The sequence below is a fragment of the Nuphar pumila genome, chromosome 15 (assembly GCF_984573655.1).
Source record: "Nuphar pumila chromosome 15, dmNupPumi1.hap1.1, whole genome shotgun sequence".
Lineage (NCBI taxonomy): Eukaryota > Viridiplantae > Streptophyta > Magnoliopsida > Nymphaeales > Nymphaeaceae > Nuphar > Nuphar pumila.
Window position 1 is genome coordinate 47,371,877 of NC_143263.1, and position 17,560 is coordinate 47,389,436.

The 17,560-nt window shown below is 37.3% G+C and overlaps 1 protein-coding gene across 1 annotated transcript; it reads left to right on the top strand.

Annotated features, from left to right (window-relative positions):
- The first annotated feature begins 1,630 nt into the window (after positions 1-1,630).
- On the top strand, positions 1,631-17,156 carry LOC149815351 (mitochondrial outer membrane import complex protein METAXIN-like). The gene is made up of 6 exons (XM_089988662.1): positions 1,631-2,055; positions 6,503-6,843; positions 15,544-15,620; positions 15,734-15,794; positions 16,204-16,369; positions 16,721-17,156. The coding sequence occupies exons 1-6, from the start codon at positions 1,896-1,898 to the stop codon at positions 16,903-16,905; spliced, it is 990 nt and encodes a 329-aa protein (XP_089844788.1). The 5' UTR covers positions 1,631-1,895; the 3' UTR covers positions 16,906-17,156.
- The last annotated feature ends 404 nt before the right edge of the window (positions 17,157-17,560 follow it).

A 17,560-nucleotide genomic window follows, 5' to 3' on the forward strand; every position in this document is an offset into this window, starting at 1 on the left:
TGTGTTGAACTTAGTTTATGACTTAAAGTTACACTCACATAGTGTATGGGACCCTGGATGACTATGGATGATTGATAACCATCATTGTTAGGATATAATATGAACCATACTGAGATTGAGAGTTTGACCTCCCGGCTAGCTACCGGTGGGGTCCCTGTGGTAGTTTCACTGTAGTGCCTCGTGGTGTGAGGACCACTGAGAGTGTATGGTTTATTGTGTGGCCAACATGTAGAATTGAAGTGTTCTACGCGGGTTGCTATGCCCATAGATGGATATGACCGGTATAGCCAACCTAGTGATAGTTTATTGTGAGAGAGTGCTTGAAAAAGTTAATGATGGTAATTAAAATATACAAACTTGTGTGGTGTGTCGAAAATTAAACTCAGACTAGGGGCTTAGAGCCCACTGCAGTTGTAAGTTAAGTGTTTATTTACTTATAATTATTTCTTATTGGGTTGTTGACTCTCCCTCTTATTTAATTACAACTGTAGGTTCCAGACACACTAGCACAAACAAGACTTGATCGACTTCTTCTTCGAAAGTATATTTGAAAGTTTTTACTTTCATGTCATTGAATAATACTGTATTTGTTATTTGCTTTTGTTATGAATGATGAATATTGTAAAGAAAGTGAATTATTAAAATAAAAATAAAGATTTTTTTTTAGCCATGTTTCTCTATGTGAACTTTGAACTATTCTCTTTGAAAAGTAATTTCAGCCGAACTCGGACTCCGAGGTCCCCGATCAAGGTGTTATAATAATATTGGTCTTTGAATGATTTTCAAAACAATTTAATTTGGGTTCTAATCCTAACCAAAATCGACCAGTTTTTATCTAGCAAATGGCACATGTCACGGAAATACTAAAATAATAGTAGAATATTTAAAAAATGATTTAAACTATTTTAAAAATTATTTAAAAACAAGCCAAATCAATTTGTTTTAGTATAGTTTTTTTTTGCAGAATCAGCCTGCAAATGGCCCCGATACTAACAACATTGCTAGTTTTCATACCCAATTTCAGCTCAAGATTGTTGAAGGAACATAACAAAATTTGCATCTAATGTGTGCCTTGATCTGTTTCAAGTCCATGCTGGTTTTACACAAGAGGTGAACCAGTATGCAGCTGAAATCAACCTTGTTTAGTACAATTAGTTTGTATGATTTTATCTAATCTTTTAATATAATTTGTAGAGTAGTCATTCACTGACTAGGGATAGTGTGCAGAAGTCAGGTGAGCAGTCAAAGAATTGCCAAAAAAAAAACCCATGTAACTAGGAGTGTCAATGGGTCAGGTTTAACTGGATCTGACCTGTACCAAACCCTATAGGATCCGGGTATAGTGATAAATATACTACTCTTTATGGTAGACCAGTACCTGAACCTCAAAGTCAGATCTGGGTACCGATCTATCTGGTCCTAACCAGATCTAACCCGTTGACACCCCTACGCCCAATATCCAGAATTAGGAATTTAGTTTCTAGGTTGAGCTTCAATGATTTCCCGCCCAAAAGTATCCGATGTCCCATCACCCATGAAAGTTCAATCAGTTACGGGTCTGGATCTCACCTGGACCCGATGCGGTGGCAGCCCTAGACTCTTTCAAGGACTTCCTCCCCAAGCAAAACCCTGTTACAAACTTAACCAAAACAGCTCGGTGGTGCCTCTTTAAGACGATAAATTCCTTCCCTACGACGCCTTCCCTCCAATTCGCCCCCAAACACTTCCCAGAAAACCATCACCCTCCTTCTCCTCTCTCCCTCTTCCCTCACTAATCTTCATTTCGCATGTTGGTGTAGTCCTACCCAATTGTTTCTCTCAATCTCCTCCATAGTTTTTTTTTTCTTTCTTCCCATCTTTCGCCAATCTTTCTCTTTATCTCCAGTTTTGAAGCCATGGGCAATCGTGGGCAGTGTGAGAATCTCGTCCTCGTCGCGAGAAAACCGTGTTTCGGCCTCCCGACGGGCTGCCCATCTTGTCTGCCGGTTTACATTTACCTCAAGATTTCCGGCGTGGCGTTCGACGTTTGCTTCGATACCACAAACCCCGATTCGGGTGAGTATCCATCTCTTTTTTTTGCGTGTTTGTTGCGCAATTTCGTTTTCTACGAGTTAGGTTCTCTTGGTTTGATGATATTGCATCTGATATTGAATTTTCTAGGTGTGATTTTTCTTATTTGTCCTTTCATTTTGTTGTGCATAATTCGTGTGTACAGTAAATGTTCATAGGAATCTTAAGAATCTTAAGCACGATTCTTACTGCGTAACGCTATTTGTATGTTTTAATTTTTTGGTAAGAACGCAATGCTTTTCTTCCCTTGGTGTGTTAATCATGACGGCGTTGATGGTATTTACAAATGTTCATTTTGATGAATTGTTTTTAATGTGAACTTGAATTACTTTGGACTTTTTGTGGTTTGTGCGTGGAAGAGGAAGGGAAGAGTGGTTGGTGGAGGAGGGTGTTTGATTAATTGATCCCTATTGCCTCATTTAACCAATATTATCTTTTCAATTATGAATTAGTGAGTTGTCAATTTCTTAACATGTTCCAATAGTGAGTCCAATGCAGTATACTGTAGACGAGATTCAATGCAATGTTTTGATCGTCTGTCAAAAATTCCCTGCTGTAAGAAATTGAAATTATCACGTTTTTACAGGATTTTGAAAGGGCAGAATATCAGAATGTTTGAAAAGATGCAATATTGAAAATATCAGTCTTTCATAAGGTATTCATTTTGGAAGTTCTGAAATTTTATTTTTTATTTTTAAATTACCCCTTAGATTCTATTTAAAAGACCACTGACTTTTAGTTTCTTTTTGGGGACAGCCCCCGTTGAGACATCTCCCAGACTGATATTGGTCACGGTCGTTGCTACAACAACAACTACGCCTTCATCCCAAAACAATTGGGGTCGGCGATATGAACCAACAAAGAAAATCATTCTGGGTCTTCCACATGAATCCTTCTCCTCCAATCATTTCTATCCAATGCCATGTCCTCGGTGAGGTTCAAAGCATTCATATCCTTTCCTATCATCTTCATCCAAGTCTTCCTAGGCCTACCCCGACCTCTTTTAACTAATATATTTTCCCATTTCTCCATCCTTCTAACTGAAGCATCATTAGGCCTTCGTCGAATATGTCCAAACCACCGTAAACGATTCTCTCTCATCTTATTTTCAATGGATGCAACGCCTACCTTCTTACGTATCTTCTCGTTCCGAATCTTATCTTTTATTGTATTTCCACATATCCATCTAAGCATACGCATCTCAACTATACTCATTTTTTAAATATAATGTCGCTTGGCAGCCCAACATTCCTTACCATATAGTAAAGCGGGCCTAATAGTCGTCCTATAAAACTTTTCCTTCAACCCCAATGGAATTCTACAATCGCACAACACTCCAGTTGCACTTTTCCATTTCATCCACCAAACCTTTATCCTATGATTTACATCTCCATCAATTTTTCCATACTTTTGAATGATAGATCCCAAATATTTGAAACAATCATCCACCGGTATTTCTTGCTCACCAAGCTTCACTACACTACACTCCCATCACTACTTCGTTGCTTACTAAACCGACATTCCATATATTCTGTCTTTCTCTTACTCAACTTAAAACCTCTTGCTTCCAATGTCCGTCTCCATAATTTTAACTTAGCATTAACCCCAACTCTAGACTCATCAATCAAAACAATATCATCAGCAAACAACATACACCACACAACATACACCACGATACATTTTCTTGAATAGATCTCGTAAGCTCATCCATCACTATAGCAAATAGGAAAGGGCTTAAAGCAGATCCTTGATGTAACCCAACCATTATAGGAAAATTGGTTGTCACCCCTTCACAAGTGCGGACATTGGTTACTACTCCTTCATACATATCCTTAATTATACTAATGTACTTGAGAGAAACACCTTTCTTCATCATTGTCCACCAGAGAACGTCCCTAGGTACTCTATTGTTTGCCTTCTCCAAATCAATAAAAACCATATGCAAATCTTTGTTCCTCTCTCTATTTCTCTCAATAAGTTGTCTAGGAAGATGGTCACGGTGGTTGCTACTGACACAAAAATTATCTTTTCTACCTCTTGAATCATGTTGAGCAGTTTACACAAATTTTTTTTTTTGGATAATCCAAGTGAACCTCCCTCCCCCCTATCAGCTACGGCACATTGACTGGCCTTTGGTTAAAACCAAATGCCAGTCAACTGCTGCCCACTGGGGAGTATACCCATCTTCGACCTTGCGGCAAGAGACGCCATCCATGGGTTTCAAAATTGTGACGTCCCGTCAACTTGGTGACATTCACAAGTTGCCCCTGCCAGATGAGCAGAGCCCTTGTGGGTACAGTTTACACAATTGTTACATCATTAATGGCATCAAAAGCATCTGTTAACTTGAGAAAACTTTGTGACATCAAGTTTATGAGAAAACTTCTTGAATGGATTCTATTATAGTATCTTTCCGTTGATTGGATGTTGTTCTACACCTTATTCTTTTCCATGAGACATTTAGCTATATCACAAATCCACAATCTGGTTGAACATTAATGACTTACAGGCCTTTTAGAAGTACCAAGTTCTTCTGCTGATGGGGCGAAAGATGCATTACTATATATGCTAATGGCAAATCACATTAAAGAAGATCTTTCAGATGTGAAAACAAACTTGTTTCTTCCTTCTTGCTTATATAAATTTCCCAAGCAAAGTTGGAGTATGAGTCTGTCATAGACTCAGTGAGTCGAAGCTTTGACCGACTGCTATTAACTTTGTTAAATGTCAGTCAGTTTATAGTTTGCATGAATTCATAGAATACATGCCGAGTCTCATTGATCAATACCAGTTGTTTGGACGGGGAACTATCTTTGTTCAATCCTTTTGTCTTTTAAGCCACAATTAAATATTGTTGTGATCATCATCACAAAGGAAATAATTTACATCTTCAGAGGCTTCTTTCCCTGAGACAATGTCAACTATGCACCATGTTCTCCATAGTTTGAAGAAATAGGAACTAAACTTTATATTGAGCAACCATTATTCAAGATAACCAGTGCTATGATCAAGGCACCATCTTGAGTGAGGAGCTTTTGTGTGACATATTGTTGTATGTGAGGGCATTTGCAGAATGGGCTTTTGCTATCATAATCAAGGTTTAAGATTTGACTCACATATGGAAGTTTTTTTTTATTGGATCAGCATGCCTTTCTATCATAGACTCAGCAAGTGCTTGAAATATCCTAAGACTTGGCATAAACTCGGTTGAATTGGTCTATAACAAGTAAAACTTGCATAAGCCTATATAAGATGCATTAAGATTGCAAAATCGTGGATGTGAAGGCCATTTTTTCAACTGGGATGTTCCCTTAATCCAAGTTCTGCTTTCTGGAAAAGAATGGGATTGGTCTGCCAAGTCAATCAATCTGGTGCCAAACCGAGATGACCCCAAATTCACACAATTCTCACCGAAGTGTGATTGTTCGTCTTCAGACTAGTATTCTTTTTCTTCATGTGTTATTGCATTCCTCTTTCTTCTGTGCAAGCTTGTTCCTAAATTATTTGACATTACAAACAAAAGAATTCTACGCCTCACTACTGGTCATATGGTTCAAGAGAATGCCAAGATATCCTATGGCTCTATGAGAATGAGTTATTTTTGGGAATTTTCTAATATGCATTAGACGAGCCCCATTATCTTTGATTTCTCACATCTTCCATGTTTTCATAGGGCGGGAGACTTCCTGAGTGATGTCTCTGATTGTATACACCTTCACATGTGGCAGTGGCGGCCCTTTAGAGTTCTTATATTCTTCCTTTATAGAGGGAATCTTATATCCTGTTGTTGTTCCCTTCTTTTCTATCTTTTTGTTGTCCTTTGTCTTCATTTATTATTTTGATTTAATTTGTTTGTAATATCCTTTTTAGTTTCCCTTACTTTTTCTTCTTCCTTCTCATGGTTTCCCACTCCTTTCCATCGGATCATATTTCACACTCATGCATGACAATTTGAGGTATTAGTTCTTCACATATATTAATTGGACATCCTGGCCATTCTGCTTTTTTCTTTTTAATTCAGAACACCCTATTCATGAGTTTGTCAAGCTTCCATAGCTGTTTCCGCACAGCCGTTACTGATGATTAATTAGAAAGCTACAGTTACCTGCATACCCTCTGAACAATGTATATTCTGATGTTGTTGATGATATATTAATATTGTGCTTTCTAATGGTAATTATAAGTTTATAACTATGCTATTATTAAGTTTAGGTTCGATGATATTGTGGTTTCATTTTTTTATAATCCATCTACTGTCATAGACCTACTACGTGCGAAATCAGCTTGCTGATGCAATCTATAGTTGTTTCTCATGATGATTGTTCTCCTTGTTAGGCTTGTCTTTGAATTTGTACATTTGAAATTTTAAATCCTTGTTGAGGCCCAATGTGTTACTATCATGTCTCTGACGCTAGCCTCATTTTCTCTACAGAAGACTTACCCATAGTTGAATATGGTGATTATGTGGCATTCAACAGTGAAAAGGGTGGGGTCATTGAAGGCTTAAAAGAAGATGGAATAGTTGATATGGATTCAAAACTTCCTAGTCACTCTGTTCCAGAATGGTTAGCAATGAGGGCAATGATTAGCTCGTGGCTTGCAGATGCATTAATATATGAACTCTGGGTAGGTTCTGATGGAAGTACAGCTCATCAGATTTATTTCTCTGATCTTCCATGGGTAGTTGGCAAGGTTCTTCACTGGAAGCAAACTCAAGCTGCGAAACAACGACTTGGGATTACAAAATCCAATACTGCAGAAAGGGAGGCTGAGGTATATATTTTTAAACTCCTATGTGAAGGTGAATTCTATTACTTTCCTTCTGAGACTCTTCGGCATGTGCTTCTGTCATACGCTGGACAAATGGTTTTCTTTGTCTGTTCATGTTGTTTTTTCTTGAAAATTCAGTTTTTTTTAGAAATGTATTTTTGGAAGAAATCAAACATTAATTTCTTAAAACCAAATAAATAAATGGGTGTTTGGATGCAAAAATTACTTTTATCATTTTATATTAAATAAATATTCATCATCATCATCATCATCATCATCATCATCATCATCATCATCATCATCATCATAAATGTCACATATCTTGTTCTCAGAGAAATCTTGTGATACAACAACAACAACAACTACGCCTTTATCCCAAAACAATTGGGGTCGGTGATATGAACCAACAAAGAAAATCATTCTGGGTCTTCCACATGAATCCTTCTCCTCCAATCATTTCTATCCAATGCCATGTCCTCGGTGAGGTTCAAAGCATTCAGAGAAATCTTGTGATATTTTGAAAAATATCGCTTTCCCTGGGAAGGAAAATATCAGCATATAAATGTATAAAGATAAATAAAAGCATAAATAATATAAAATCAATGCAAAAGTATTGTTTTTATCATGTTGATATTGTGATAAAAATGCAACATTTTCAAAATAGGTGATATTTTTAGACTATTGCATTTTTTCAGTATTATATCTGATATAGATTATAAATCACCATCATGGTTTTTCATTATCATCACTATTTACCCCTACCGTTTTCATCTTATTAAATTTTTTGTCATCATCATCATCATCTCTCTCTCTCTCTCTCCAGACACACACCACCATCACTGTCATCATGTCCTTTTGCTGCATGACCACTATAATAAAATGGTGGTCTTCAACAAATGCACAAATAACTCACAAACAAGTGTCTATTGGAGACACTACAAGCATGACCCTTGAAAGGGTATAAAGGGAAGAACACTTGAAAAATAAATAATACTTTATTCATGAACAAAATGCTTAAGAAGCATGGTTATTTACATTGAAGGGGTTCACCCCTATATATACAAAAAAATGGGAGAGAGAGGAGAGCTCATTTTGAGCTCTCCAAAAAGAGACGTTCGATTCCAACGTCTCTTAATATAGCTGTTGGACTACAGTCCAACAACATTTATTATTATAGCTGTTGGACTATAGTCCAACAACATTTATTATAGCTGTTGGACTACAGTCCAACAGCTACTTGCAAAGTCAAGTTCCAACAGGAACTTGACTGGATCAAAATATCTAGTTTCTATTGAACTAGATGCTAAAAAAAGAAAATAAAAAATAGAAAAAGAAAATAATAAAAGAAAATAAAAAATAGAAAAAGAAAATAATAAAAGAAAATATAATAATATTAAATAATATATATATATATATATATATATATATATATATATATATATATATTGCAGTTTACATTTTAACAACCACCACCACTCATGAATCATCAACTTCTTGCAACGTCTTTTATACAAAAATGTTTGTAATCTTCTTCATCACCACCATTCACCAAGTACAATCTCCAGTTTTTAAGACCATTGCTATTATCAACTTCATCCCACCATCACCATTACCATAGTGATCATACCAAGGTTGTACGTATTGTATCGTAGCCCATATTGGTTGTGAAAAGAAGTGTTTTCTCGGTTACGGGTCATGGATCTGAAGATCCAGGACCCGTGACATCCACTTCTTCATTAATGGCATTATGTAATATTGATTATTGTAATGAGGAGTATTTTAGTACCCTAAAATTTTGTAATCTCTTGTTAATATGAAGGAATACACAGCAGCCGACCCTATTGCTGAAGGGGTATCGGTTTCTCCCAACTTCTCTCTCCCTTTCTCTCTCTCTCTCTCTCTCTGTTTTTCAGATCTCACGCGTGGAAGGACCTGGAGATTTAAAATCTAACATGGTATCAAAGCCACGCTTCAGTTGAAACTGGAATTGATCTCAAAAGGTACGTCCGATAGATCTATTCTTCTCGATTTCTTCTTCTAAGTCAAGAACATATCCCTTCGTTCCCTATTTTCATTTTTTTTTTTGGTTCACGAACGACCCCCCACATCCCTTTCTTCTCTATCAGATCTGAAGATAATCAGATCTGATTCAGATCTGGCTTCTTCTTCTCACAGTCTTCTTTTCGCCTCTTTCTATTTTTCTTTTACCTCGGTGGTGGCTGAATCTCGATTCCCCACAACCTTCTTTCTATCTCCTGAGTAACTCAATCCAGATTTGGATTTTCGACTCCACAGCCTTCTTTCTATCCCTTAAATAACTCAATCCAGATTTTCGACCCAAATACCTAGTTTATCGCGGTTGATAACAGCGTGATCTAATCACGCAGGGTCCTTTTTCTCATTCTGTCACTCGCATATCTAGTTTATTGCTGTTGCTAGCAGCGTGATCTAATCACGCAGGGTCCTATTTTGATTCAGCTGCATCCTTAATTAAGCCGATACATTCATTTTCTGTTTCATTCATATCAAATCAGAAATCTGATTGACATTCAATTTCTGTTTCATATCAGCAATCTGAATTAGTTTCTGCAGTCTGATAGCATCGATCTGAGTTAGTTCCTGCAAAAAAAAAAAAAAAAACTGCAGGTTTAAGCAGATTGTGCTGAATACTTTCTTTATTCTGTGAAACATGAATTCACTTCCTAGTCAATCAGTTCTTTCTTCCAGTTTTCTCAGTCAACTCGTGTCTGAAAAATTAAATAATGGTAATTTCTTGACTTGGAAGAGGCAAATCATACCTTTCATTAGGAGTCAGGATCTTTCTGGACACCTGGATGGATCTATTCCAGTTCCTCCTGAGTTCCTATCACAAGAAGAAAGGGACAACAAAGGGGAAGCTACTACTGTATATGTTAGAAATCCTGAATTTGTGGCTTGGATGAAAAGAGACCAAGCGCTTGTTGCTTATATTACATCAACACTGTCACAAGAGGTTCTTGTAGCCATTCCAGATGACTGCACTGCCATGCAACTTTGGAACAGACTAGTTCAGACATACTCACAGGTTTCTCAGGCCAGGATTATGTTTCTTAAAAGAGAATTTCAAATGCTAAGAAAGGATTCCATGTCCATCATGGAATATTTGAACAAAATGAAGGTTATCACAGATCAGTTAGCAGTTGTTGGAAGTACAGTTTCTGATAAAGATTTGGTACAACAAACCCTCAGTGGATTGGGACACGACTATCATATGATTGTCACTTCTCTATTATGTTTACCTGAGCTGCCCAACTTTGAAGATCTGCCCGCAAAATTGTTACAATATGAGATGAATCTAAAGGGATTTTCTGAAGAATCATCTATGCAAACTGGGGACAAGAAGTTCTTGCTAAAGGGGTTACTTATGCACGAGGACGAGGAAGCTATGATATCAAGGGAAAAGGAGCACAAGGGAGAAGTAGCCATGGCGGTCGTGGATTATTGCCTACACCCAACTCATATACCAACTCACAAAGACAGAGGCCAATCCCTACTTGCTTTCTGTGTAATAAAATGGGGCACATCAAAGCCAACTGCTGGTTCAATCCCTTAAATAAAGGAAAATCAACACAAACTGAAGCAAAAAGAGGCACAGACAGTACAAGGACCAATGAAGAAGTAAAAGAGTTGTTGTTATCAGCCTTAGCAGAATTGAATCTGAAACAGAATGAGCAAGGTACTTGGTATGTGGACTCTGGCGCAGCGACTCATGTTACTGGTGATGCATGTAAGCTCCTAAAACTTGTTCCTTACATTGGTAGAAGTAGTATAGTTACTGGAGATGGATCACACCACTCTGTCTCGCATATTGGAAACTCCATCATACCCTTGCCCGAATCTTCCATCAATCTTTCAAATGTTCTTTATGCTCCTAATATCAAGAAAAACATTGTTTCAGTTTCTAAACTTGTTGATGATGTCAAAGCCTCAGTTGAATTTACTCCTTCTTCTGTTCTTGTTAAGGATCTCTACACGAAGGAGACGTTCGCTAGAGGAAAACGACAAGGCAATATGTATGTTTTTCAAGAAGATCCTTCAGCACATGTTAGCTCTGCAGATCCAAACTTGAAGCTCCAATCATCGTTGTCTTCTGAAAATCCTACATGCGTTTTTAGTGTCTCTGAAATCAATAAGCCAAATCTTTGGCATGGTCGTCTAGGTCACTGCAGTAGTAGTTTCATTGAAAAGCTTGTTTCGAATAATCTTATTCCCAAGTCAAGTCTAGGAATAAATGTCAATGACAATAAATGTTCTAGTTGTCTCTTATGTAAGAGTCATGTTTTACCATTTCATTCTATCAATAAAAGAGCTTCAAGACCTTTTGAGACTATCTGTTCTGATGTTTGGGGGCCTGCTCCAGTTGCTTCCATGTCTGGAACTAGATATTATCTTTTATTTGTTGACAATTATTCTCGTTATTCCTGGATATTTTTCATGAAACATAAATCCGAGACTTTCAAGTTGTTCCGTAACTTCCATTCCTTTGTCAAAAACCAATTTTCTGAAAACATCCTAAGTTTCCAATGTGACGGAGGAGGTGAATTCTCTTTCATTGACTTTACTAACTTTCTTCAAAGTAATGGGATAAGAAAAAAGGTGTCTTGCCCACACACACCTCAGCAGAATGGGATTGCTGAAAGGAAGCATCGCCATATTGTTGAGAGTGCGATGAGCATGATGCATGACAGTAATCTTCCGATCACTTTATGGACAGAGGCCTTTCATTCTGCAGTTCATGTGATAAATCGATTGCCCATGACTATTTTGGAAAACAAGTCTCCTTGTCTCTTTTTGGTATACACCCCAACTACCATGATTTGCATGTCTTTGGATGTTTATGTTATGTTCATGTTGATAGTTCAAGGAGACATAAGTTTCAGGACAAGGCTTTAAAGTGCAGGTTTGTGGGTTATGCTGATGACTATAAAGGGTACAGGTGCTATGATCCGGTGAGCAAGCGCATCAAAATATCAAGAAATGTCATCTTCGATGAATTGAATTTTGATTGTCGATGTACTAATTCTTCAGAATCAAAACATAGAGTTGAGGCTTATTATCCTTGGTTGAATTATGAACTTCTCTCAGGAGCTAGTGATGCTTGCTCAAATTGCATTCAAAAGGATAAGACACTTGTGTCTACTGATGGAATGATTGATCATGAAAATACCGACTCAACTTTGAATCCAGGAAGGTATAAAGGTCTTGTCTATACTCGACGAGGAAGAGAGTCACCCACCATAGTTGATTCAGACATGGACGCATCCTCAACATCCAACATTGTTGATACTAGAAGATCCACACGTTCTCGCCATCCAATTGAAAGGTGGGTCAGTTATGAAAATTTCTCATTAGATTTTCAACTCTTTCTAACAGCCTTGAATAAAGAAGATGAACCCACAACGTTCTCTCAAGCATCAAATTCCAGAAGATGGATTGAAGCAATGAATGAGGAGATGGAAGCTCTACATGAATGTGGTACGTGGGATGTCGTATCAAGACCACCTGACAGAAACGTTGTTGGTTCGAAATGGGTGTACAAAATAAAGTATAAACCGGATGGGACTATAGAGCGATACAAGGCGAGACTTGTAGTCAAAGGTTTTACACAGGAGCAAGGACAGGATTATGATGAAACCTTTAGTCCAGTTGTGAGGATGAGGACAATCCGAGTCATACTTTCTTTAGCCATTGAACACCAATGGACCATTAGCCAACTTGATGTGAAGAATGCTTTTCTTCATGGAGATTTGAGAGAAGAAGTTTACATGGAACAACCCACAGGTTACGCAGAAGGTAATCCTACAAAATATGTCTGCAGACTAAAAAGGGCGATATATGGATTGAAGCAGGCATCTCGATCTTGGTTTGACAGCTTTTCTCTTGAAATACAAAAGTATGGTTTTAAGAAATCTCTTCTTGACCACTCCTTATTTATATTTAAGAACCAAGACACAATTACTCTGTTGTTGATATATGTGAATGATATTATCATTACTGGCAGTTCCAATGAGCACATTGAAGAAGTCAAACATCTCTTGAATCAGAGGTTCAAAATGAAGGACCTTGGCAAACTACGGTACTTTCTTGGAATTGAAGTCGACAGTTCCTCTGAAAAAATGACTCTCACTCAACATAAGTATACCATTGATGTTCTCAATAAATCGGGTATGAAAGACTGCAAGCCCTTGAGCACTCCTAGCGTTCTTCATCAAAGGCTTAGCTCTCAAGACGGAGATCCATTTGATAATCCCACACAGTACCGTAGCATAGTGGGTATGTTACAATACCTCACTTTTACTCGCCCTGATATAGTCTACTCCGTGAATCAAGTTTCTCAGTTTATGCATGCCCCATGTGAAGGGCATATGGAAGCAGTTAAACGGATACTACGATATCTGAAGGGAACGGTTGGGGATGGTCTCACATATAAGCGAAAGACAAATGGGCAAAGTGCACATGAGATCACTATTTATTCTGACGCGGACTGGGCGGGAGATCCAGATGAACGCAGATCAGTATCAGGCTATTGTGTATTTGTTGGGATGAATTTGGTTTCTTGGAGTAGTAAGAAACAAAAGGCTGTTGCCAGATCCAGTACAGAGGCTGAATACAGGTCAATGGCAGCCGCCACTGCTGAGGCTACTTGGGTTAGACATCTACTGACAGAAGTCGGAGAATCGATATCTCGATCACTTCTTCTGTGTGACAACCAGAGCGCCATTAGTATGTCTTTTAATCCAATCCATCACAGTCGTGCCAAACATATTGAAATAGACCAACATTTTGTGAGACAAAAGGTAGAAGAGAAAGAGATTGAGCCTGAATTTGTTCGAACTACAGATCAAGTGGCGGATATATTTAGAAAAGGATTGACAAAAGACAGATTTTGGATGTTAAAAGGCAAGTTGTTCATGATTCAAGATCATGCACAACTTGAGGGAGGGTGAAAAGAAGTGTTTTCTCGGTTACGGGTCATGGATCTGAAGATCCAGGACCCGTGACATCCACTTCTTCATTAATGGCATTATGTAATATTGATTATTGTAATGAGGGGTATTTTAGTACCCTAAAATTTTGTAATCTCTTGTTAATATGAAGGAATACATAGCAGCCGACCCTATTGCTGAAGGGGTATCGGTTTCTCCCAACTTCTCTCTCCCTTTCTCTCTCTCTCTCTCTGTTTTTCAGATCTCACGCGTGGAAGGACCTGGAGATTCAAAATCTAATAGGTTGGGCCCAAAGTAAGATACATATAGTATCAAATCATAAAAAATCATAATTTTTGGAAAGAAAACTTAAAATTCTAAAAAAATAATAAAAAATAACAAAAATTCTAAAAAAATCATAACACATGAGACAATGATGAATTGCACAAAATACAAAAAAAAAAAACATATGAAGCGTTTATGTCTCTATGAGGTGCATAAGACATCATTAAACATCAACTATCTCACAAGAGCAATACAAAATATTAAATATCTTGCAATTAAGAACATGCCACAAGACTCATACTTTCATATTACATAAACAAAAATATTATGGCAATAGTTTCACTCGATTTTCAATCGGTTTTCACTCATTACTTGAGTGCTTCATTGCCATGCCGGATCATCTGATGCCATCTTTGTTGGAGTGTGGATCCTGATTTCTACCTTGATATAAATCTCTAATTTTTGAGTGTAGCTTTGTAATATTACTTATAATAAAGATTTTTTACCTTAACCCACTTCCTTGACTGAAAAATGGTGGAAATGCACTTTTACTTTAGTAAACCACAAAAGCTCTTTCCCTTGCACACAAATCGGCACCCAAATCGCTCTAATGAATCCTAGGGTGCGTGGATACCTCTCTAATGGCCTCTACAAAAAATAGGGACTTATCCCTCAAGAGGTCTTTCAAATCCAAAACTGAAAAATTATGATTTGACCATTTTTTCATAGTGTTGACCTTATATTGTATGATACACCCCGTACTGTACAATACAAGTGTGTATCGTGTTGATATTCTAAATAGTAATGATATATTGTACTGTATCGTACGATACAAAACTGTACAATACGGACAACCTTGGATTATACACTATTATCACCATCATTGTCATCAGAAAATTATGGGAGAATTTCTTCCAATGTTGTTGAAACTATCCTTGCATTATCTTGTTGTTCCATGGCCAGAATGCATGGAAAATGCAGGCTATATCTTGCATTCTTCAGTGCTATTTCTTGACATAGTTTGCCAGGATTTTGGTATGGGTTGTCATCACTGTTTCAAACAATGACCGCCCACTATCCTCCGTAAAATTTGAGAGAGAGAGAGAGAGAGAGAGAGAGAGAGAGAGAGAGAGAGAGAGAGAGAGATTATATGATTTATAAGGCTCTCAAAAATTGGTTTGACAAATGTGTTTTTCTTTTTTTTTCAGAACAATAACTTGAGGTTCAAGTGACATTTCAAAAATGTTTTGAGTGCTATTCTCAGCAAAAAATTTAATTAAAAAAGGCTGAACTTTTTAACTTTTGAGCATCACCGAAATGCCTTAAATGCACCACCTGATGCTGTTATTTATAGGTCTTCTAGTATTTTTTCATGGATTGAATCCCTTGTGTGAGCCAAAAGTTATCCCAGGAATGGGGAGCAAGAATTGATTGACATCGTTATTGTGCACAGATTTTCAGGAGGGCTACCATGGCATATGAGGCACTCTCCACAAAGTTGGGGGAGAATAATTTCTTCTTTGACAATAGGTATTCAGTTTTTCAGTTCTTCTCATCACAAAGCAAAGTTCTCTCTTAAAGCTTGGTCAACTGCCAATATATACGACTTTTAGTTTACCTTGGTTGTTTTGATATTTTGTCAGGCCAACAAGTCTGGATGCTGGTTTCCTTGGACATGCACTTCTTGTTCTTCATGCTTTAGCTGTGAGTACTATTAAGAAAAATGCTGTAATCTTTGCCTATTGTCTAATTTTGCATTTCATAATTGCTGGGTGATTAGCAAATCATTCTGATAAATCTGGATAGGCATATTTGGATATTGTTTTCAAACATTAAGATTGTCACCACAGTGCATGGTGGAATGAGATTAGTCATTTATTGAACTTCAAATGAAGTGTTGTTTATTTAAGATTGTCACTATAGTACATTCTGGAATAGGATTAGTCATTTATTGATTGATATTTTACATTATGCTGATTTGAGTTTTTTAGCATTTTTTTAAAGATTTTGAAAAATTGTGACCATTTATATCTTCTCCTTCCTTTGAGTGCGCTGATTCTTTTGCATCTCAACCGTTTTAATTTCACTAATTACTTTTTATCAAATAATTTAGGATTCATCTACATTGAGGTCCCAGCTCACAAGACATGAAAATCTTGTTACATATTCAGAGCATTTGAAGCTAGATTTGTTGGAAAGTGGTTCATCTTCTGTTCCCAGATCTCCTTTTGACCCTTTGACATCATCAACGCCAAGGAGAAGACCTGCACCATATGGAAGTAAGTGATGAGATAAATTTATAGCTGACAGCAGTAGAATTTAAGCAACACAAATTGATTGATGGTACCTTCTTGCCTGAGGGGTTGTTTTTAGGGTTTGTATCATAAGCAGTGAGCTGTATGCAAAATTTTGATGTGTTTAGTGGTTATTTGATGGATATGCTTATTTAGTGGTTATGAACTTATGACAAAACATGGATCAACAGCAAAATTGCCGTGCACTTTTTTTTTCCCGGGTTATGCACAAAATTTTAATTGACATTCATGGGCGTTTGTTTCAGTTACAACCCAAATTTTGTTTTTTGGGTAAGTGCCCATCCACATGTTGATTGTGACTGAGTGTTTGTGCAGGTAATAAGCCCAAAAGCAAGCCCAAGAAGGAAAGAACCGAGGAAGAGAAGGCATTCAGAAGAAGATCAAAGTATTTCTTGATAACACAGCTTGTTGCTGTTCTCATTTTCTTAACACTACTAGGTGGCTCAGATGAAGCAGATGTGGAGGTTGACGACGATGAAGACATGAGTTATGGGGACTAGGAACAGGGTGCTGCTGCCTTTTATCTTTTATTTATTTTTTTCACATCAGCATCTACATGGTCAAATTCATCAAGGTTCCGGGGTATGTTGTAAACTAGCTACTGTTGAGGAATTTTTTGGTGAATTGAGGATTCATTTTTGCAATTTTTTTGTTTTACTATGACACTGGAACAAGAGCTAATAGGAAGCTCATTCTCATGGCAGAGAGATTTTTAGTTCAAGTTCTTGGAGATTCCGTTGGAATTTTCTCAAACTTATGCATTAACCTGACCTAAACTCTTAATCATGTTAACTTTTCTTTGACCAAACTATGTAGTTAAGCCGAGCTCATGGTCATGTCTGTTTTGACTTTGACTTTCTGTATTATTTTAAATTAGCTGTTAGAGAATTGAAAATAAGATGAGAGAGAATCGTTTACGGTGGTTTGGACATGGCATTGGATAGAAATGAATGGAGGAGAAGGATTCTTGTGGAAGACCCATAATGATTTTCTTTGTTGGTTCATATGGCCGACCCCAATTAGTTTTGGGATGAAGGCGTAGTAGTAGTTGTTAGAGAATTGATTGTTGACCGTTAGACTCGTAAATGAGTTAGCCATTATTGGACCGTTGGATGCTTAATTGTTTTGGCAGTTATCTAACTGTGGACCTCTAGC